The sequence below is a fragment of the Indicator indicator genome, chromosome 19, assembly GCF_027791375.1.
Source record: "Indicator indicator isolate 239-I01 chromosome 19, UM_Iind_1.1, whole genome shotgun sequence".
Taxonomy (NCBI): Eukaryota; Metazoa; Chordata; class Aves; order Piciformes; family Indicatoridae; genus Indicator; species Indicator indicator.
The window spans coordinates 11,067,325-11,089,704 of NC_072028.1; the positions used below are offsets into that span (position 1 = coordinate 11,067,325).

Here is a 22,380-nt window from a genome sequence, read left to right on the forward strand (position 1 = left end):
CTGTTAGTTCCTGGACGTGAGTTCCAGGAAGAACCCAGCAACACAACACTGCAGCAAACGTCACTGCAACCTGGTCCAGAATAAACCAACCAGGCCACATGCTTCAGACCCGTTTGGACTCACCCTGTGTCCAAACCATCCTTAGAAACACTTCCTTAGAACCCTTGATGATTTCTTCCCATTCTTTGTAATAAAAAACTTCCCTCTGCAGGGACAAGGAATGGCAACCTGCTGCAGACCCCTCACAACAAGCTGGTCATGCTCCCCTGCTGCCAGCCCCACCACTGTCCTCAGCTGCCCGTTGTCTGTACCTCATGGTACAATGTGCTGCAAGAATATTTTAATTGTCCCTAAACCAGCACACTATAATTATGGCTTTCCTAAGTTTTTAGGTCAGCTTAAAAGAACTCCAAACATGCTGAGGTTGGGAAACATTTAGGGAGAGGGAGAAAAAGGGTCAGCAACACATTAATTAACTTTTCCTTGGAGTGGTATCATGGAGGGTGAGAACAGAGCAGGAGTTGTGGGGGTTGTGTAGAAAAAAAAAAAAAAAAAAACAGAAAAAGGACATTTTAGTGTTTGATTTCAGTACGGGTTATGACGGTGTTACCAGGAAAAATGAAGGTTGCTGTGAACACTCCTGTGCATGTCCAGCCCTTCAGGCAAAGCATGAATTAATTACAATTCACTTTTGTTATAGTTACATATTCTCAAGAGGTACCTTGTCCCAGAGTTGCTAAAGTTAGCTCTAACTTCAGCTTGGCTTTAGCATTGGTTTTGTGTATGCACCTAAAACATTTTTCTGGAGTGTGCCCATTCATAGCAACCACAGAGCACCTCTTACATTGACCACTATACTCCACGCATGTAGCCAGCTGAGGACAGGTGGAAGGTGTGCCACGGGAGATTTAGGCTGAACATCAAGCAAAGTACCTTCCCCAAAAGGGTTATCAAGGCTGGAACAGGCTGATCAGGGCAATGGTGGAGTCCCCATCCCCAGAGGAGTTTCAAAGCCATGGAGATGTGGTGCTGAGGGACACTGTTTAGTTGTGACCTGGCAGAACTGGATTGATGGTTGGACTTGTTAAGATTGAAGATCCTTTCCAACCAAAAGGTTCAGTAAAACTTCACCGTTTTCTGCTTCAGCTGTTTTACTCTGTTTTTAGGAGAGGGAAACTGATCCAGTGAGGAGGGTGGTGGCCGAGGAGGGTGGTGAACAAAGAAGAGATGCGGAGACCAGAGAGGATAAGAAGCAGATGGTGTGGGGCAGGGCTGCTGGTGGGGAGCAGACCTCTTCAGAGGGGCCAGGAGCCACTGAGAATAGTGCAGTGTTGACTTGTACTGTCTATGAGCTGGCTGAGGAGGTGACCATGGGAGAATCTGCCCTGCATCTTCTGGCAGCACCTGGGTTGTCTGGCCCCAGTAAGGACACCTGTGAGGAGGGAGTTGTCTGCAGTGGGTCATGACTACTGCTGTTCCCTTCATTCACAAAACTTGGCCTGGGCACTGTGCCTTCTTTCCCCTAACAGTCTTCACTGCACTCCAGCCATGTCACTTCTGCCACCTTATCTCCTCCAGCCTCTCCTCCCTGCTGGTCCCCTTTGTCTCCTAACCCTCCTCCTGCAGGGCTCCGTGTTGGAGACCACACTGTCCTATCCCTGCAGACCTGAAGCTGGAGATAGGTTTTCTTTTGTTTTGCTGTTTGATCCATGTTTGTGTCTTTGCATGAGTCTCCTCTCCAGCTGATTCCGGTTTGGAGCTAGGTTAAACTGTGCAAAATACTGTTTAAAAGAAAAAAAGAAAGGAACTTGTCAAGATGCATTTGTTAGATCACGTTTAAAATGAAATAGCATTGAAGGTAGTTTTTGTCCAGAGAAAGGGGGGCTGAAAAGCCGTCAAGCCGCAGGAGAAAGCCCCTCCTTTGTTGTCCTCCTGACATTGAAGTGTAATTTTTCATGGTTATTTGGACTGGAAAATGGGGGGAAAGGGAGAGATGGGCTTGCGATTATTTCCCATAAATGACAACACAATCACATCACGCTCCACTACAAACATGCTCAAGGAATTTGCCTTTTTTTTGCATTTCATGTGTGAAAATAGCAGCAACCTTTCTAGTTCTGCTGAAATTGAAGGGGGCAAATCCTTAGTGTGTTCCAGACTTAAAATTTAGCCCAGTTCACAAAAATGGACAGCCTTGTTCCCAGGGACAGGGAGAAGTCAATGCTGTCTTTGTGCATGGAGATACCAACGTCCTCTGGGGAGCATCTCCGGTGATGCCCACGGTGTCACTTGTGGAAGGTGCATGAGGAACTGGCACTGCGAGGAGCCCTGAGCCCGCATAACACACTGCCAAGGTTCCTGTCCCTGTCTTCTTTTGGTAGGTAAACCTGGCCGTGACTGTGAGGTGGGCCCAGCTCATTGGTGGCTTGTTCATGCAAAGATGTTTTCTGATAACACTGTTTTCTCTGGAACAAGGCTCTGCCCAGCTCTCCAGTGAGGTGAAGCCTTACAAAGCAGTCAGGGCCTTTCCCAAGCTTGTTCCTGCACATCTGAGATCCAGACCCACCCAAGCAGATGGGACTTTTGCACCCATAAAGCCCATGGTAGTGATGGCACAGTGCCACCCAGACCAACTTCAACTTTCTGCTTGCTGTCCAACTGTTCCTTTAGGACAGATGGTGGCAGGTTTCACTGCCACTGACTTCTGTTTTTTAAGAAAGAAAATGTTTTTTCTTCTAATTACCTGGTTTTGATAACATTACTCTCTTTCCTAGTACTGCTGCATTTTGTTAGCAAAGCACAGAGTCAGAGGTTGTGTGATTTTATCAGCCCTTCCCACCTGCCCCTGACTGTGGGCACTTCTCAGCTGTGTGGGGCCAGAAGTGGGGCCTCTAACTGGAGCTGGAAATCAGACAGTGACTGAATGCAAAAATAATAACTGTACTAGTAAGAGCATTCCTATTAAACAAGAGATTCTAATGTCTAGAAAAGGGTCATCTCGCTTCTGTGGTGCAAAAATCTTGTTTGGGAGATCACCAGAGACCTGGATGCTGTTGAAGGAGTTTCAGATATGTTCGGGAAAATCAGACAGAAATTCTAAATTCTGATGTTTTTTTCTTTGAAGCAGAAAACAAAGGAATAGAAGCTAAAAGTTGCCATTTGCTGTTGAATTTCTTGGTTTATTCATCTGAAGTCTTGACACTATAGTTAACCGCACAAAAGCCAGATAAACTCTCCCTGCCTTGAGCAGACAGCCCACCAAGGATGGCTTTATCAGCTGGGGCACATTGGTGGTCAGCGTTCTCTGTTCTGTCAGTGAGAGCAGCACAGCTCCACTCTGACCATGCCCTGAAGCAGGGCCATCTTGAGAATGTGTCACTAGCCCAAGATCTGTGTGGGATTGTTTTCCTCAGCCTTTTGTCGGACCATAGGACTCACCCACCAGTTTTTGGATCAGGGTTGAAGTTCTGTGGGGTTCTTGTAACCTATGCCTGGTGCTTTCTTGTCACTTCTTGGAGTCCTGCTTTTCCCTTCAGGAAAACAATAGGAATAAAGAAGTTTATGTAGAATAATCCAGTTAGGAGCTAGCACAGAGTGTATTTGTGCATATATATGCATCCTGGATCAGAGCTACAAGGGCAGGGACTGCCTGGTAGCCAAGGTTACCTTAGGAGATGTGCCCCAGACAAGCTTGAGCTGGGTGAGAAGCACAAAACCTCTGAATTTACCTACATTTCCATATTGGTGGATCATCTCATCTTCAAATGCAAATAGCCTGCAAGGCAGGGAGAGGTGGATTTTTTTTTTTTTTCTGTTAGGTTGTTCACAGACAAACAATCAAGTTGTTTCCAGGGTGTTTGGTCCATGTCCTGACCTTTGCCAGCTTCTCTTCTTTCACAGCACTGTTCAGGGTTGTGCTCTCAATCAGATTTCAGCAGGTTGAAGGGTGACAGATTTGCTATTGCTCTGTAACGCTGTGGGCCACTAGCAGCTGCAGCAGCACACGTGGCTGCTCGCCTGCACTGTGGGTGCTCACACATCTTCTGGCAGGGCAAGTGTTTGGAATTGCACAGAGGGAGAGCAAACTAAAAGACAAACCACTACTTGCTCCTCTGGTTTAGGGAGCTTTGTGTGCCCCAAACAAGAACTTGGCCACATGGGAGCCCAGCAGCACCCATGACCATCACCAGCAGCTCAGATACCCTGCAAGCTGCCCAGTGGAGCAGGGATGGGTGTGTGCTGCTGCTGCAGCAGACCACTGCTTGGGCCTGGGTCACTAGCCTGCCTCCTGCTGCAGCTTCTGGGGCTGTCTGGTACAGTACCTGTTTGGAGCCCTGCAGGGAGATGGCACCTCACATGCAAGGCTGCAGCAGCAGTTGGACAGGCTCTGGGGAAGCTCATGTCCTTCTGCACCAGGGACAGACAGCAGTTGATGTAGACTTCTTTCACAGGTTGTAAGTTTGCTCTGTTCCCACAACCAAGAGCGCCTGGCCAGTGGGCATGGTGCAGGGTGGAACCACCCTACCCTCCCCATGCCTCTTCCCTGTCAGGATGAGCAAACCTTTCCGAGACAGCATCACAATCCCACATGAGCACACTTTTGCAGACACAAAAGCTGCTGTTGGGACAAGCAACACCAGATTGTGCCCAGTGACCCTGGCGTGGGTCAGGATAGCTGAGCTCCTCTTGGGCTTTTCAGGGTCCAGAAGGGCATCAATCCGCCCTGGGCCACCTGAAGCTTCTTTTGCTTCTGTAAAGACCCAGATCACAGCTTATCTCCTCCCAAGGCCCTGGAACCTCACATTTAAACTAGTTTACAGCAATTGAACTTGTGAAACATGCTGGGCTATAGCCCAGTGGTATGTGATCCTGGCCTCAGCAGGGAAGGCTGCCCCTACCCAGCCAGCAGCTTCTGGGCAGCCAACATGGCATGGTTCCGCACGTGTGTCTGTGCATGTGCAGCCATGCAGCTGACTGCACACAGACCATCGCTGTCATCTCACCTGACAGTGTCATCTTGCAGAAGTCATCCAGGTCTCAGTCCTGTCTTTCTGTGAGCTTTTTTGGCTACTTATCCTGAAAAAGGGATCATCAGGGATTCTTTTTTTTTCAGAGGAGAGACCCTGTGTACAATTAAAACTTGTTTCTGGTAAACCTCATTCCAGGAAAGATGAGCTTTTAACAAAAGGCTTTTGACAGCTGCAGGGTATTTCATTTTTTTAATGCCGAATGAAAAATCAATACATTTTTCTAGGTTATACATATTCAGAACAGGCTTGATATTTCCATTATAATGGAAAATGGGTGTCTGCACATCTCGCCTGTCAGAGCTGCACCACCGCATTTTCCAAGCCACTGCTAAATATTTCAAACCTGATTTGATTGTGGTTCATGACAGCTAATGTTTCTCAGCTCTTGAGCCTGCCGGCGGGTGGAGAAACAAGCGCACGCTCCTCTCTCCCATCCCTACATTTCCGCCATCCCCGGAATGCCGCTTATCCCTTCGGATGAGAGGTCTGGGTTTGGTAAGGAAAATACAGCTGAGAGAGGGAGAGGCAAGAGGTCGTGGGTTTTTCAAGCTGGCCTGGATCCAGTTGGGGCTTGCCAGCTTCTCCAGCGCTCAAACTTCCCGGGTTTTGAAAGGGGCAGAAAGGCAGCAGCATGGTCCTGCAGCAGCGTTGGGGGTGTTCAGGCACTTCTTCAGTGTGTAACTGAATCAGAATCCCTGACATCTGCAGATGTCAGACACTCGTGATTTTCCACACTCTTCTCCTTCTCCCCTCACCCACCCCATAGTGAATGGTTTCATTTTAAATTAAAAAGAAACACCACTGTCTAAAATGATTTATTCATGAAGGAAGAAAAGACTTCTAGAATTTTGCTGGGGCAGATTTGTTATGATGGGGGAACAGGGTCCTTGAGCCCCAGGTGCCCCAATGTTCCACTTGCTTTTGCTCTTGGTTTTGACCTGAACTTCAGTGACTGAAAAATTCCTTTAAGAAAATGTATTAATAGAGCATCATGTCCTTATGGGTGACACTCCAGCACAGGGACCCGTGCTCAGCTGGTGTGGTTTTTATTTCAGTGTGACATAATCCCACCCATGCAAATCCCACAGCAACAACTCTTGTACCTGCCCTGGCGAGCTCCCCACAGGGGACGCAGTCCACTTACCAGTCCCGAACTCATAAACGCTGTGTAGATGGAGTTTCTGGAAACCAGACACCAGTTTGGCAGCTGGATCTTTTGGGCTGCAAGAGCATCTCTGGCTTTCCAGAGTCTCTTTTAAGGTTCCCAAGTGTGGAGTCAACCCAATCACGTCTTACAGAACATCTTCTGTAGCAGATCCCCCCACCCCTGGTTTTGGTGCCCCACCATGCTCCCCCAAAGTCCTGGTCAAAGTCCTTGACTGGCAGAGACTCACAGCCTAGTGCTGAAACATTGCAGAGACTTCTTACTCTCTGGATAGCAGCCCAGACTGAGGACTTAGGGTGTACAGTTTTAAGCTTTTAACTTAACCTTTTAACTTAAAATGACTGGTGGTGTTGTTCTCTGTCTTCTTAATGTGAATACAGCCAAGACAATAGGTGAATGAGCCCTAACGTTGCATAGAGCTTCAAGGAGGTATAGTCAGACAGTAACAACTGGCTCATGGTGCTTTGGAAATAAATTCCCTACTTCTTTCTGACCGTGGCCTCATTCAGTCTTTGGGAGCCAGTCACGAGGTATTCTTCAGACTCAGCTGCAGGTCTGTCCCATAGGGCTCTTCGGATGTTAGGTAAAAGCCAGTGGTCAGATCCACTTGGAAACAGTGTGGGAACAGCACAACACCAGGGGCTGCAGACAATTAAAATAAAAGCTCCTTATTGCCTGTGCAGGAGACTGAGGAGTAAAGCAAACCTTTCTCTACCAGGTAGGATGCTGGCTTTGTCCTCTCAGCAGGATGCCCCAAACAAATGCAGGAGGATAGGTGGTTGCGTGCCATTCACATGTGCCTTTGCTGCCTAGACCTGCCATTGTGCTCAGAGCTGCCACTGCATCTGGGCAGCTGCAGAGCTGTTGGCAGAGTGTGGGTGCAAATCTTTTGGAAACAGGAGCTCTGCTGCATTTTGATTGCCAGTGATGGAGGCTCTCATAGTTGAAAGCTGGGTCAGATCACATGCTCGAGCCCCACATGCAGTTGGAGACTGATTCTCAGCAGTTCAAAGTCCTCCACAGTGTACACAGCCAGCTGAGGAGTGGTGGCTGAGGACTCTACTGACTATCCTTGGAGTCAACTTAAACACTGGTGGATGCAAGGCAAGTCAGGCTGAGCATGGTGAGCAGAGCTGCACCCAGCCTTCCAAAAAAGTCTGCTGAAGGAAGATCACAAGGCAGCCAGGAGTTAATGCTTCCCTTTCACGAGTCTCTGGGCCAGGCATTGCATCCCTGGGGTTGATGGGTGTAAGGTGCTCCCAGGGTGTGCAAGGAAGAGGAGCAGGAGGACTGTCCTTAGCAAAGGCCCCTGGAGTGAAAAGCCAAGAAAGAACAGTACCAGGGCCTTTCCCGGCCCATTCAGAGCTTCCCTGGGCAGATGTGTCTTGTACTATGCTCCCTTCCCATCCTACTTTAAAAAAAAAAAACAAAACAGCTCAGCCTGGAGCAGGTATTGAACCATGTGTCTGCACTCAGCAGCCCTCCTGCCTGGCACAGCAGCGTTTGAGCCAGGGAGGTAGGTCCCTCCAGAGAAGCTGCTTCAGAGTCCAGGCTCAGTGCTGGGTGCTGGCAGGCTGCTGGGTGCAGGCTGTTGGGCTAAGCCAGGGCTCAGTGGGACAAGTTGTGCCTGCCAGCATGTGAGGGGCTGTGGGCCCAGCGGGCCAGGAGGATTTGCTGTCTGTTGCCTTGGGTTTTTTTCATTTTCTAGCGTTGTTGGTATTCATCGCTCACATTTCTCCAGTTACTGTCAGGCTGGGCTTTCATCCATTTTAAAGAGCTATTTTTTCCCTTGTTGATGATGATGATGATGGTCTAAAGACAGATGGTGTAACTGCTTATGAATGCCCTATTTTATTCCCCTTGAACCAGACAGTGCACTTGAAGCCGTGTATTATTTCCACATGCTCAGGTTAGAGCCCAGACAGGGCTGAGTCGCAGCCGGCTCACCCTTCCTCTTCCTCCCATGCCAATGCTGACACCTCCGGGTCGCAGCCGGGAGTGCCGCTAGCCGGGCATCTTTGTCATGTGGCTCCAGGCCAGGGGGCTCCGGGTTGGCCCTGAGCAGGGCCAATGTGGCCACTGCCAAGCCCAGAGAGGAGTCTGTACGGTGCTGCACAGCTGGGCCAAGGATGGAGCAGGGATGGGGTGGGCAATAGGCTGTGTGATGGGCAATAGGTGATGGGCGATGGGCAAGTCCAACTTCCCACCCACCTCAGCTTGTCCAGCTGTCCAGAGGACCCAGGGAGTGTCAGAGCTAGCTAACTAGGCTGGGAGTCCAGAGAGATCAAAATGAAGATTTGAATACAGTAACAGAACCCCCTAAACGAACGTTTTTATTAAAACTGTCTAAAATCTGCTGTCTATGCCAGCAGCCTCTGTCAAAGAGAAACCAACTCACCCCACATGGTGGCGTTTTGAAGGCAACAAAGGTGTTGGGGTGGAGTTGGTTTTTTTCCCTGGAGCGGAAAAAAGAAATTGAATTGTAATTTCTGAGACATGAATTCAGCTGCTTGTTTCACAGCCATGTTCTCCAGCCAGCCTGAGCACTCAACCACTCGGATCACCCCTGCATCAGTCATTTGTACCTTCTTACACATTAGGTATCCAGTGATGCCACCCATCACTCCTCTCCTTCTGGGGTTCTCATGACCCAGATGAAGGCTGCCGGGATGCCCACAGCTCTTAAAACAATTTCTAGCTTTTAAAAGAGTGGAGGAGGAGTAGAGTATCAATCACAGTGCTTCCCCTTGATACCAGTGCTGATCTCTGGATGCTTTTACAAGTTCCTCCCTGATTCAGGTTGTCATGTTCTCAAAGGGTCCTGTGGAGTATCTGCAATCTCCTAATACATACTTCTAATCTTGATTTCCAGCCCTGTCTTTGTTAGAGGGAAGATGGGGTGTGGGGGAAGGGATGTTTGACTGGTTAGGTAATTCATATAAAGCCCAGAGCAGCCTAGGCTTTACCATGACTAGCTAATGCAAATCAAAATTACGAACTCTTCCGCTTTTAAAGAGGATGCAATGGCTTAAAAGTGCTCTTTTCTCCTGATGTGGACGCAAGCCTCATCAATCACATGGTAGCTGTCGAGCTACACACACTGTGCATAACTCCCCACGGTATTAGGGGACAGTGTGGCTTTTACACCCTAGCATAGAGGTCTGGTGGCTGCAGCCATCTGGCTCTCGGTGCCCCACCAGCCAACGGTGCTTCTGTGTGGAGCTGCACCTTGTCGACGTGCTCTGTGCCACCAGCCTCAGCGCACTAGTGGCATGGTTAATGGCTGGAGCAGGGGCACTTCATGTTTCCTTCTGAGCTTTCAGCACTTCACTAAGAGCTTTTTCTCCTTCATGGATTTGTGCCTGTGTGATACCAGCCATGTGCTCAAACTCTTCATGTGACTAGGATGAGAATGAGACAGCCAGCAGCTTCCTCCCATGCATTGTGTCAGGGCCATGGCTACAGAAGACAGTGCTGCTCCTTGCTTTGTCTGGGCAGAAGTGAGTGGTGGTGTGCCTGCAGTGAACTCTGGGGGTCTCAGTGACCAGGGTCAGTGCTACAGTGACATTTGGTCTAAATATCTTGAGATGAGGATGCAGAGGAAGGCTGAGGCTGAAGGTGCTGGAGGCTCAAGTCAGTCCCTGACACTGCATTAGTCCATGGCATGGTTGGGTAGAACCTTCGCATACCAGGGAAATGTTTTGCTGTTTACATTACACTGTAGGGCACATCAGTAGCTTTAAGTGGTAGAGGCAGATGAGATTTTTGTCTTCACCTCTCACGTTTTCCCTCTTTCTTGACCTTTCTTGACCAGCTAGCAGGTAGTGTTGGGAAAACACTGGATGACACTGGTATCTGCCACTCAGCGCTTGTGCTTCAGCACTGGCTGTTGTTTTTGCCCACTGACAGTTACTTGCTCTTCTCTTCTGAATTCCATTTTTATGGTAAGCTTTCTGCTTCTCTTGTTTCAGAAGAATCCATTGAAGATGTGGAAGGGCCCAATGAAACAGCCGGTGATGCTGAAGAGCCTGCCAAGGAGCAAGAGAGTGGAGCAGATAAGGACCAGAGTAAATGGACAGGTGGGTTTCTGTCCCTCTTTTTCTTTAAATCAAGGAAAGGAAAGCAGAAGGAGCAGTGGTTTGCAAAACTCCTCCCCGTAGTACTATCAGCATGACGTAGGCATTGTCTTCCCTGAAGTGTAGCTTCATGACACACTCGCATAGTTGGAGCTGTGGTTAGTCACACATCCCCCTCCCCACCCTGGGCCAGCACTGGGGCAGTGGGTCAGAGCTCCCTGTTCTCCATGAAGCTGGACTTGCCCCAAGCAGTGGGGATCAGGAGCGAGGAGAGGAGGAAGGAAAAGGGGACTGTCATTCTGGCAGCAGCCAGCATTTGAGGTGAATTAAATGTATTGTGAAACTCCACCCTATGCTGGTAAGACTTGAGAGACTCTTTGACTGCTTTTTTTGTCCTGGTCCTGGCTCTGGTGTCAAGATTTTGATGCAGAAGGGCAGAGCAGAGACAGTCCCTTTGTTAACTGCTCTGTGTCTGCTGGAGCCACAACATCCTGAAACAGAAATGGCAAATACAAATACACAGCAGCATTTATGTTGTGGCAGTGCAATCTGGAAGGTTTCTCTTAGCAAAATCCTTAGAAGGATTAGTTATGAAGGTACTGGTTTACTCTCTTTTTCCCAGAAGATGGTTGCTATCTTGCAGAGGTGAGTGGGAGGAATTTTTTAAATATTCCTTGCCTTGGAGCAGAAAGCAGCTGCAGGACTGTCCTCTGGAGAGAGTTGTTCACTCATCAACTAGCACTTGCTGACCGCTTCAATGTATGTGGGGAACAGAGGCTCTGGGGGTGGTACTCATTTTCCATGACTCAGGATGGAGCAGTTCTGACCCCCAATTTCTGAACAGTAACCCAGTGGCTTTCCAGACTTAGGGTTGGTTGGGGTGATGCTTCTCAGTCTGCAGAGACCCTTCTTCCAACGCCGTCTTCTGCTGTGTTTATGGTTGTCCTTTAGTGAGCCACAGCCAAACATATATTTTGGCTTACAGAGTCTTAAAGAGGTTGAAGTGTGGTCTTTCAGCTAAAGATGGTTTTAATCTCAGCCAGTCTCAGTCAGCTGGAAGGTCTGTCCAAAGTGGTGAACGAAGCAAGCTGTGCTTTAGTGCTGGTCAAAGCTCATGCTCTCAGTCTACATAGCACTCGCTGAGGTTGCTCAGTATATCGCTTCCCATCACAGACCCATTCTTCAACCCACAGATGCAGATTGTGTGTGGCTGTAGGTGATTTTTAGTCTCTTGTGTGGGAATGTGTGATTCTAAACAAAAACACACTAGGTGAGGTGTCACAGAAAGATGTAGTGTCACGTATTCGTTAAATCTCTTAAAGGGCATGTGGGGCCCTTTGCCCAAACCTGAAGCACTTACAAAAGCTGACTTACATTAAAAAGATTATTTTTAATATGTGGGAAAGTGAAGAGCCTACTTTTACTATCCAGAAACTACATTTGGATGGTTTTATTTCTTCACCCTGCTGGTGAAATTTCTGAGCCCTTTTTGGTGTTTGTCAGTCAATCAGCAAATCAGAAATGGACACATCATTAAGTCTCCAAAGGAAAACACATGAAGAAGTATGCAGACTACATACATAAACGCATAGAGCTCCAGACAAGTCTTGCCCAGAGCCATTGCAAGGCTGAAGAGTGCCTTCTCAGCAAGATGCGTGGACATGCTGGTGTTGAATTCAGGTCCTGCTTTCAGACATGTAACAACATTACCCTGAACTTTAAAGCAAAACAAAATGTTATCCCCTGTTTGTGTAAAGTGGAATGTGAAGCAGGTACCACACCTCAGTCTTGTATTGTTTCTGCTTTCGAGCTCCATTGAGGAATGTGGCTGTGCTGCCATGCTCTTCTGGACCTCAGACATGGAAAGCAATGGAAACTAGGTCAGGTTATTCACAGCAACCACAGAAGAGCCGTGTCTGCATGTACAGGAATATCAAAACACCACAGTACAAACTGGGATGTACCAGGGAGGGAGGTGGGCAGCATCACAGAAGCACTCACCTGCTGTAAGAGGAAACTGCAAAAAAGAAATGGTCTGCAGCTCAGCAGAGCAGGAAGGCCATCAACCACCATGTCCAGAAAGCTGAAGAGCATAAAGCCTTCTTTGCATTCATCTTCACTAAACAGTCTGACCATGTGAGAGCCCAGAAGAGCCCATGCCAGCAGCTCTAGGGAGAGCTCATCAGAGCTGCAGAACAGGCTGCAGAGTACTTAGTGAAACTAGATGTCAGATCTGTGACCTGCTGCCTCTTACCTGGGTGTTTGAGAAAGAGACTGAAGCATCCTCAGACCCATCAGCTGCTCTCTCCTGTCAATGCACAGAAAACAGGGGAAGCGCCGCAGGGGGACAGACGTGGTGTTATCTGTGGCTGGAGATGTAGCTGGGGAACCGCACACCTGCCAGCTCCGCTTGCCCCAGATTTCCTGGGAAATGACCAAACAACTGTTTGTAAGTACTGATGGGAAGATAATGAGATAAGTAACAGTCGACACGGATTTGTCAAGAACAAATCATGTCAACACGACCCAATTTCCTTCTGTGTGAAGAAGGTCCTGTTTGCAGTCAGTATCTTGTGTCTTCTGCTGAGGAAGACTTTTGATGCTGCTCTTCAGGATACTCTGAAAGCGAAGCACAGGTATTATGGTGCAGGTGAAAATATTGTGGAATAGATGCCTTTTTTCATGCCTGGAAAGCTGTCTGGTTCTGAGTTGGGGTGTCAAGAAACTTGAGGAGCAATTTCAAAAAGTCCATAAAGCAAGAATGACCCAGAACAGCACATGGTCTGCATAATGTCAGCTGTGAGGAGGAAATGGAACACACAGGTTTATTTGACCCAGAAAGAACAAAAGGGAGGAGAAGCTCAGTCTTCTTGTGCATAAGGTGCTTCTGAGAGGAAGGAAATAATTTGTTCTCCATGCTCAGGATAGAGACAACAAGAAGCAATGAGCTTAAATTGAAGGGAGAAAGATTGAGGTTAGATAATAAATTTTAAAAAATTCTCCTGGTACAGCTCGTGAAGCACTGGAGTAGATTTTCTGGGAAGGTTCCTCAGAGGTCTTTCAAGAAGATTAGGTGAGCTGCTGTTGGGAATGAAGTGGGCACAGTTTATCCTGTTCTGGATGGACCAGCTGACCTTTGAAGGTGTCTCTGAGCCGTGCAATTCTGTGAAAGTGAGAGATAGGCAAGAGAGAGAAGTGCAGGCTCAAAGCCAATAAATAAGTGTGTTGAAGTGGAGGTTGATAGACCTGTTCTCTGTTCATCATGCTACAATTTGATCATTATGTTCCTTGGCAATTTGTACACCTTTTGTGCCTCAGTTTCTAGATGTGCACTGGGTGATGATTTTCTTCCTCTTCCTTTTAGATTTGTGATATCTCTGACAAAACGTCAAGGGTGTCTCCCTGGCTGCCTCCACCCAGATGTGCTGGTGGTGGGTCAGGGTTGTTTGGCAGCTCCACAGTACATCTCTCCATAGCAAGCTGCACGGGCAGCAGTGAGTACTGGGAGGAAAGACTTCTCTGCTCTCCATGTGGAAGTGTCAGAATGTCCCTGATGCAAAACAAATTATTGATTTGGGGGGGTTATTTATTTTTAAATGGAACAATCTTAAGCAGAAACACTTATTTTTTTAGGTAATTCTTTCCATTAAAAGATACACATGGAAAACTCCATCCCAAAGAAAGGTTGATTTTACCTTGATTTTCACATACATCTTTGTGGCTTCTAAAGACATCCGGAAGGCAGCAGGGCTGTCCGTTTCCAGCCACGCTCACTCTGCCTCTGTTATCCCCAGCTCCCAATGTGCAGCAGCGCTTACAGGACTCCTCAAACACCGCATGGAGAGCAAAGGGCTGATGTTCCCATCTCTCGAGCTGTTTGCTTCCTCTTGTTCCCCCTCTCTCCAACAGTGGGATGACCAGCTCCCAAATGCTGTTTGGTGCAGCCCCCTCACCCCAGAGCCACTCTTGCCCTCTCACCCCAGAGCCAACCCTGCCCTGTCTCTTTCTGCCCCAGAGCTGACCACCTCAGAGCTGGAGAAGGCAGATGTACTTTGCGTGGTGGATGAGCTTCAGAAATTATCTTATCTTGACTAATACGAGATTTATCACAAGCAAAGCAGGAAGGAGGAGAGAGATCATGGCTATTCCCAACTCCATTTTTTTCCCAACTCCATTTTTAAGGCAGGATGTAAGTGATTAATATTCAACCCACTGGCTTCCAGCTAAAGCCAAATCAGACCAGGATGGATCAGTAGGAGACTTTTAAGATTTGGGGTGGGGCTTGTGTGTATTTTCCAACTAGAGCAAAGTGCTTCATCTGCAGTGACCCAGCTATGAAAGAGACTCCCTTAATGCACTGTCAGTTGTATAGATGCAAGAATATCAGCTTTTCTTGCACAAAAACAAGAAACAAAGTCTACTTAAAATATAGATTGAAATGAAATATTTCTAGAGGACTAGCCTGAAGGGCTTTTTTTTTTTTTTTTGGTAATGATTTTTTTTTTTTTTTAATCCATGATGCTCACCTAACAGAGCAATTAGTGCAATGGAGCGTCCCTGATTCGAATCCGTGGTAGATTGCTATTAAAGGAGGTATTAATGGGCTGCCGAGAGCTGGGAAATTGTTGCAGAAAGTGTGTTTATGGAGTATGGTGCTGGCAGGCATGATTTCAATCGGATTTGACATGTTTAACATAAATGTATACTGCACAGCTCCTGCAGTTTATGAATAATTCCTACAGGCCCACTGCCTTTCTAATTACTGAAATTGAAAAAAACAGGTCAGGCACATCCTGACGGAAATCTATTACTGCCCCTCCCCCCGGCCGCTTTTCTCTCGTTTTTTTAATATATGGCGTTTGTTGAGCACTTAATGGCTGGAGGTTCTGTGGAGCAGCGTGAAGGCAAGGGCAAGAGCAGGCAGCCAGGAAGGGAACAAGGGCTCCTGACCCCGGTGCTGAGTGAAGGAAACCTTGGAGAGGGGATGGGAAGGCTGACTGTGGTTGTGCTTCTTTCTGAGGATTTACAAAGCACAAAAGGCTCAAGCACACGAAAACACCAGGGCTGAGGGTCTCAGTGCCACAGCTAACTGGGGAGGCTGGGCTGGGTGCATGCTTGATGCCAGCACTGTCTGCAGAAACTGGGTGTTTGGTGTCTAGGGGAGTGAAGGAGAGGTGATGGCCAGTGGTGGCTCTGGGAGGACCCCAAAGGCCCATTGCTCTTCCCCAGAGCTGGCCATGGGATCCTCCCTGGGCTCTGCAGCCAGCCAGCCCCAGAACATCCCTGGTCACTCACATAGCATCCTGGCTCTGACAGGCTCATCCAGTCCTGGTCCCTCCATGCTGCTCCCTGCTGAGCCAAACACCAGGCTCGGTGTGTTCGGTTGGTCCTCACGGTCAGCCGGATCATTTTTATGACTCTTTTTTGGGCTTTATTTTGCTGTTTATACCTAGCAAAGCATGGCTGCTGAAAAAATGAAAAGCAGCAAAATTACCAGTCTGGCCCAAATGGAACGAATATTGACTTATAGTTGCAAGACATGGTCCTGTATACCTCCTGGTCTTCCCTGCCTGCACAGCTCCCTTCCTCCCCTCCCTGCCTGCATGGCTCCTTGGCTCTCCACTGCCGTTGCCAGCTGCTGATCTTGAAAACATGTTCGTGTTGGGGTCACCCCATTAAACCTCACTGCTCCCTCGCCAGCAGTGATAACATATACTAAAATGCCAACAGTCTCTTCTCTCTGGGACACCTAGCAGTGTGGAGGGACCCTCTCATTGGCACTGCTGGATGAGTTGCTGTGCTGCACCAGAGCCTGTCTCACAGCTGCTTTGCTGTTTTCAGATACTTTTCATGCATGTTCTTTAGCGAGCAGATCTCTGCTAAAGTCTCTGCCATCTGCATTCTGTGTTGGCTCTTTTGTCACCAGTAGTTTCTGCTTGGCCAGTAGCTGTGCTGCTCATTGGTGCTGGTGTTGTCTTTCAGCTAGTTGTAAGGAGTTAGCAGAATTACTATTGTTTAGACCATCTGCCAAGCTCAACACATTGATTTAATAGATTAGTTGAGATGGACTCTCATGGTAGGTTAGTTGAAATATTTGTTAGTTGAGTTGGACAGTGCTATGCACACAGACTGGTAGCTGGCTCAAGAACCAGGTAAATATAAAAGGTTGTTGCATCTTTCCTTTCAGACACCTTGTGATATTAAAAAAAAAAAGTTTTCCCATGGTTCTAAAGACAGAAACTTAGAGACCGTTGCTGGAAGGAAAGCTGCAGTGCTTTGGGTTACCACTTTGCAAAGGTGAGGTCATACTGGGCAGCAGCTGGGATGGTTTTTTGAGTTGCTCATCTTTCCTCCTGCCCAGCATACATCTTTGTACAGCAAAGTGGGAGCTGTTGCTCCCACGGCAGGGAATCCTCCTGACTTCAAGCCAGGGCTTTTCTTTCAGGTGTGTTCACCAGAGTGTTTTGCTACTTGTGTGCCAAGGTCAGCTTCTGCAGCAGCCACTGCCACCTATATATCTGTGAGCACCTGGACCCTGGTCCCAGTATGGCCAGGCCACCTGTGACTCCCTTGCTCCCCAAGTCAGAGTCAGGATTCTGAGATTGATGACAAGCAAAGCATTGCTGCCTCCTGCCCCTTGTGCTACCCAGTATTTCCCCACAGTGTGTTCTGGTTGCTCTGTGTTTGTGGCAGGAAAGCCTAGTGAGAGCTGGGGCTTCTGGGTACTGTGATATGAATATTTAATCATAATTCAGTTGTTCATACTCACTGCAGGCTGGAAGATATGACACAGCATTAGAAAAACAAATTATTCGACAGCTTTCAGGGCCACATTTCTGAAAGTTGGCAATAAAGGTCTGGGTACAAAAGTGTTTGTGCAAATCTCTGTGTATTTACTTCTGTCCATCCTGCAATCATGTTATTTATCAAACAGGGAGCTGAAAGAACACTGTAGAGCAACAGGCAATGTACAGGCCTGTTAGTATGGCTACAACATCTTATTAGAACGGATGGTACCTTCGGGGAATGAGGGATGTAAACAGCCTGTGTTTCAGAGAGAAACATTCAGCCATGTATTATTAAGACAAGAGGTAACAGAGGGGCAGCACTGGAGCTGTGCCAGTTGCCCAGGTCCTGTTCAGTGAGGCTTTGGCCAGTCTGGTGTCACTGAAGTCTCAGTAGTGGAGTCGCCTCAAAGTTGTCCTTGCTGCATGAACACAAATTGTGTATTTCTGTGGGATAGCAGCTGTCTTCTAGAGACCAGCACTTCCTGTGCTGTTACTCTCAACTCCTGAGCTGCTGCTTCTGGAGCTGTGTAGGTTGGTCTGGACCACAAGGCCTGGTCTTGCCCTTCCTCCATGATGAAAACAGCATGAGCATGGAAAGTCTCAGGATTTTGGTAGGAAAATCACAGCTTCTGTAAAGATGCTTCTCCACAAGACCTGTGCTGGGGTGATGGCTGGACAGCTGCCATCATGAGCATCACCAGAGCCATGCAGACACAGCAGGCAGGTCAGTCTGGTCCAAGAGCTCTTGATGCTGAGTAATTGCTCTGAGAAAATGTCAGAGGAGGTTTGAGGAGGGAGGCACCACCAAATATGGAATTTTATTTTCTATCGGGCAGCAAAAACAGTTCCCTGGTCCTGCTGAAAACTTTTTCCCAAGCCAGCAGCTGAACTTAGTAGGAAGGGAGCTTTCTCAGTAGGCTAGGGGCAGGGAGGGTGTTGATTTTAAATCAATAGAGATAGCAGAAACCCCACTGTAAATTTCTAGGGCAAGTGGCAAGCTGGTTTACGGAATGCAGGGAGATGAGAACCTCTGGCTTACGGAAAGCAGCATGAATTAATAATCATTTAATTGGCTTCTCCATTATGTTGCCTGGTTGGGAGATGGAAGTTTAGATGAAGGGGCTGTCAGTGGTGCTTTAGCTAAAAGAATCTGATGTCTGGAAGGGGGGTGGCAACTCCCTTCCCACCAGGATGGAGAGCAGGCACCTTTGGGGACCCTGGCTGGTTTTGCTTCTGGACCTAGCAGAGGAAAGGATCCCAATTTAATCTCACCTCTGAAGTAACACTTGGGAAAATTTCTCCTCATCTCTGAAAAGCAGATGTTGCTGAAGAAGAGTGAGAAGACAAGTAGATCTCCAGGAGAAGTGCTGTGGTAGGCTAGCACACCTGCAGTGCTCTACCATTGCACTTGGCTTTTGGGTACGTTTGTTGAGAACTGCAGCTTCTCCTCTAAGGTTTGTAAATCCATACAGAGTCAAAATAATAAAAATACCAAGTGATGCATTGTACTTTAAACCCAGGTTCCTTTTTCCTTCCTGCAAGGCCTGGATCTCTAAGCGTGATGTTGAACATGACGAGGGCACGGGTGTTGTGCTCCAGTTTCTCTGGTGCTGTTTGGGGACCCTTTTGGCATTTTCTGGTGAGGACACTTTGTCCCGTGCACTCAATACAGACACAAAGGTCCCATGCAGCTGCCAGCGAGCTCTGCAGGCAGGCACTGAGCTCCATGTCCTCATTTCTGCAAGCAGAAGAGAGTTCTTCATTCCTCTGATCTGTGATGTGGACTGAATGTGTCACTTCATGCATTTGGCTGTTTATCAACAATAAACTTTGGTCTCAGTGTTAAAATTCCCACTTGAGCTGTCAGCACAAAAAAGAATACTTAGAGCAAATATTCTGTATGCATTTTCCAGAACTCTGCAACAGACCAGTTGTTCTGGGGTCTGGACAACCATTAATAATTCTGGGTTTGAAGGATTAAAGTTATGGGTTGGATCAAGGGCATTTAATAAAACTGAGCACTTTGCAGATGGTAAGTAAAAGTAGATTTTAACTTTTCCCTAATTCTAAGCACACTGTGTCCCAGCAGAAAGGGCGTAGTAAAATGCCCTATCGTGACTCCAGAAGTTACAGCTGCTTATGGGGTAGTTGGCAGTTGCTGAATTCAGTCACTGCAGATGAAAACATCACACCAGTGAGTTCTACAAGCGCTACACAGGGAAGCTGGCAGCAGAGGGTGAGGATCAGGGGTTTCCTGAGATCCTCGGGCTGGCTGTGCTAGCGCAGATCCCACCACTGGTGCGGACGTAGGGGTTCTGTAAGTATCCCAAGCTCACTCCATTGAAGCTCATCCGAGTTTATGATGCCATTTTGTGGGTATTTCATGGTTCGCACGCTGTTGCCAAAGCTGAAAGTGTTGTCATCCACAGCTTGGAAAGGAGACATGAGCTGATGCTTCAATGTTTGAAGTTACACCAAGGAGTGGATGACATCAGCAGCAATTAGCCTCCCTGTTGTGGCCACTCATATCACACAAGGCTCAGGCAGGACATTTTAAAGCAGTGTAGTGCAGCTCTTAGTGGTGGTCCTTGCATCTCCAAACCCACTGGAAGAAGCAGCACGTGTGGGTCCAGGGCAGAGCCATGTTTCTCATGCTCCAAGAACATTTAATTGCTAGGAAGGAAGGAAGATTAGCTTTGGTCCTATAGATATCTTTAATGACTTTAAAGTTATGACCCCCAGGGTGGCTCTCAGGTTCAAGCTAGAAGGTGACCTGAGAAGCAGTCCATCATTCTGCACAGGCCAGAGCAGAACCTGTGTCAGTGTCCATGCGTTGTCACTGCCACCACAGACTTGTTTTATACAAAGAGGGGACCTTATTAACATCTATAAACAGCTGAGGGGTGGGTATCAAGATGAAGGTGCCAGTCTCGGTGGTGCCCAGTGATAGGACAAGGAACAGGTACAAGCTAGAACACAGGAGGTTCCACATCAATATGAGGATAAACTTCTTTACGGTGGGGGTGACAGAGCACTGAAACAGGCTTCCCAGAGAGGTTGTGGAGTCTCCTTCTCTGGAGATTTCCAAGACTCTCCTGGATGAGTTCCTGCGTGGCCTGCTCTGGGTGATCCTGCTTTGGCAGATGGATTGGATTAGATGATCTCTAGAGGTCCCTTTCAACCCCTAATATTCATGCTATGATTCTGTGAGCACTTGGAGGCGCAGTCTGGCAGGAAAGGTGGTTAGAAATGGGGGTTGTATTTCTCACTGTGATGTGGCACCTCTCAAAGTACAGCTCATGGCAGTGAGTGGAAGGATCTTTGAGAAGGAAGCAGTTTGCCTGGATCTTACCCTGATGGCATTTTCTGAAGTAGGGAGCGGATACCAGCGGGTTCACAAAGAGAGTAAGAGACGAGGAAGAGTATGGGGGGACCGGTCTGAGAATGCTACAGTGTCTTGTTAATCGGCAGCCGATCCATCATATTAAATATCCAGCTGTCAGATATTACCTTTCAAGTGAAAATGAATAACTCCCATTAAGGGCGAAATGGGTTTGAAGTCGATTCGAGACAGATTAAAGTACTGTTATGAATGTGTGTTTGGGGAGGAGGAGATGGGGGCTGTGTATAATATACTTGTCCTTACAGTTTTTAAATAATAGATGTCTCACAAATTTATGTACTGCAGGCTGTCAGGGTTCGGAGGAGGGGAAAGGTCAGTGATGCACTTCTCAGAGTACCGCAACTTGCAAAGTGTTTTGCTGTTGGCTTCTAGGCTCGTTTGCCTTTTTGTGCTTCACTGAAGTCAAGTCACCTTTCCTTAGCTGGTTAGAGACTGAGAGTGTCCTAGTCTCATCCCACCACTGGTTGCAGGCCAGGTCTCTCCTGTCAGGATTTTGGTGGAACCACTTGTTGGAGCTGAGCAGGGCTGTCATGGCAGTGTGCTACTGCATACAGCACAGAGTGCATGGCGGTTGGGTTGATGGCTACAGCTGTCACCAAGGCAAACATAATCCAGAGTGTTCTATGCAAAATGTCCTGGGTGAACTGGGAGCGTGAGTTCTGCATTGTTGAGTCAGTCCAGCTACTCATGGAGATGACACGTGAGCCTCCAGGTCTGGCCAAGCATTTTTGTGTCCGATGTAAACACAAGACCAAATTCTTCTGCATCTAATGTGTCGTAAGCAGCCCATGGGAACAGCTGAGATTTCTCTGCTTCTAGCTATAAATGATGTGGTTCCCATACTATGGAAGATCATGAAGAATGAACTTCTTTTGGCCAGATGTTTGTCCACAGGTTTATCCTCCTCCAAGTCTTTGGTATGTTTCAAGCAACAGCAGCAGAGTAAATGGAAATACTGTCTTTGTCCAGCTGAAGCCTCTTCGGGGATGTCTTGATACAAATCTCTTTTCTGTTGCAGCACCAGCCAGCCAGGCAGAGAAGGAGCTGACAGAGCCTCCAGCATCCTCTAAACGAATATCATTTCCCAGCAGCTCTGAGTCGCCTCTCCCCTTTAAATGGTCAAAAACTTCAGAGGAGGCCAAAGCAGAGCAGGTAAGGAAGGAGAACCCAGCTTCTACAAGGAGGTAATTTGTTCCATATGTGCTGAAAGCAAAGAGTAAAATAGGAGACAGAAGATGAAAGGTGATAACTGGTGGTAGGAGAAGGCATCACATTATTAAAGTCTACCTGTAAGGAAAGAGGGAAGCAGCAGCTGTAGCAGCTGGGTGATTCATTTGTCTTGCTCTGCAGATGTATCAGTGCCCATACTGCAAGTACAGTAACACGGACGTGAATCGGCTGCGGGTGCACGCCATGACCCAGCACTCAGTGCAGCCCATGCTCCGCTGCCCGCTCTGCCAGGACATGCTGAACAACAAGATCCATCTGCAGCTGCACCTCACCCATCTGCACAGTGTGTCACCTGACTGTGTTGAGAAGCTCATCATGACGGTAAGTGGCTGCGTAGTCAAGCGTGTCTGCTGCCTTTCCAGCAGAGATGAAGAGCAGAGGAATGGCCTGACCCACGTGGCTGACTTTGCTGTGGTGGGCAGCTCCTTCATCTGTCAGGGCTCTCTCATCTAGGCTTTTCCCATGCCTGTTTTGTCTGCAAAGTCTCTCGTCCATGCTTGAGAACTGTGGAAGCTGGCAGCGGTTCAATGTCGAGTAATTTTCCTGTGAAGAGATTAGAAAAAATACTGTTTCCTGTGACCACTGAGCTCGTTGCATGGGATCACATTCTGCACAGAAGCTTCTGGGAGATGCAGGAGCTGATGTGCTGTGCTGTGGCAGAGAGAAAGTGCTCCTGTGTTGATGAGCA

General features: G+C 47.9%; 1 protein-coding gene across 1 annotated transcript in view; it reads left to right on the forward strand.

The window, feature by feature from the left end:
* ZFHX3 (zinc finger homeobox 3) overlaps positions 1-22,380 on the forward strand; it is a 104,890-nt gene that overhangs the window by 61,084 nt on the left and 21,426 nt on the right. The window contains exons 4-6 of the mRNA XM_054389610.1: positions 10,167-10,250; positions 21,484-21,614; positions 21,813-22,013. Of these exons, the coding sequence (XP_054245585.1) occupies positions 10,167-10,250; positions 21,484-21,614; positions 21,813-22,013 (416 nt within the window). The remainder of the gene's footprint in view (positions 1-10,166; positions 10,251-21,483; positions 21,615-21,812; positions 22,014-22,380) is intronic.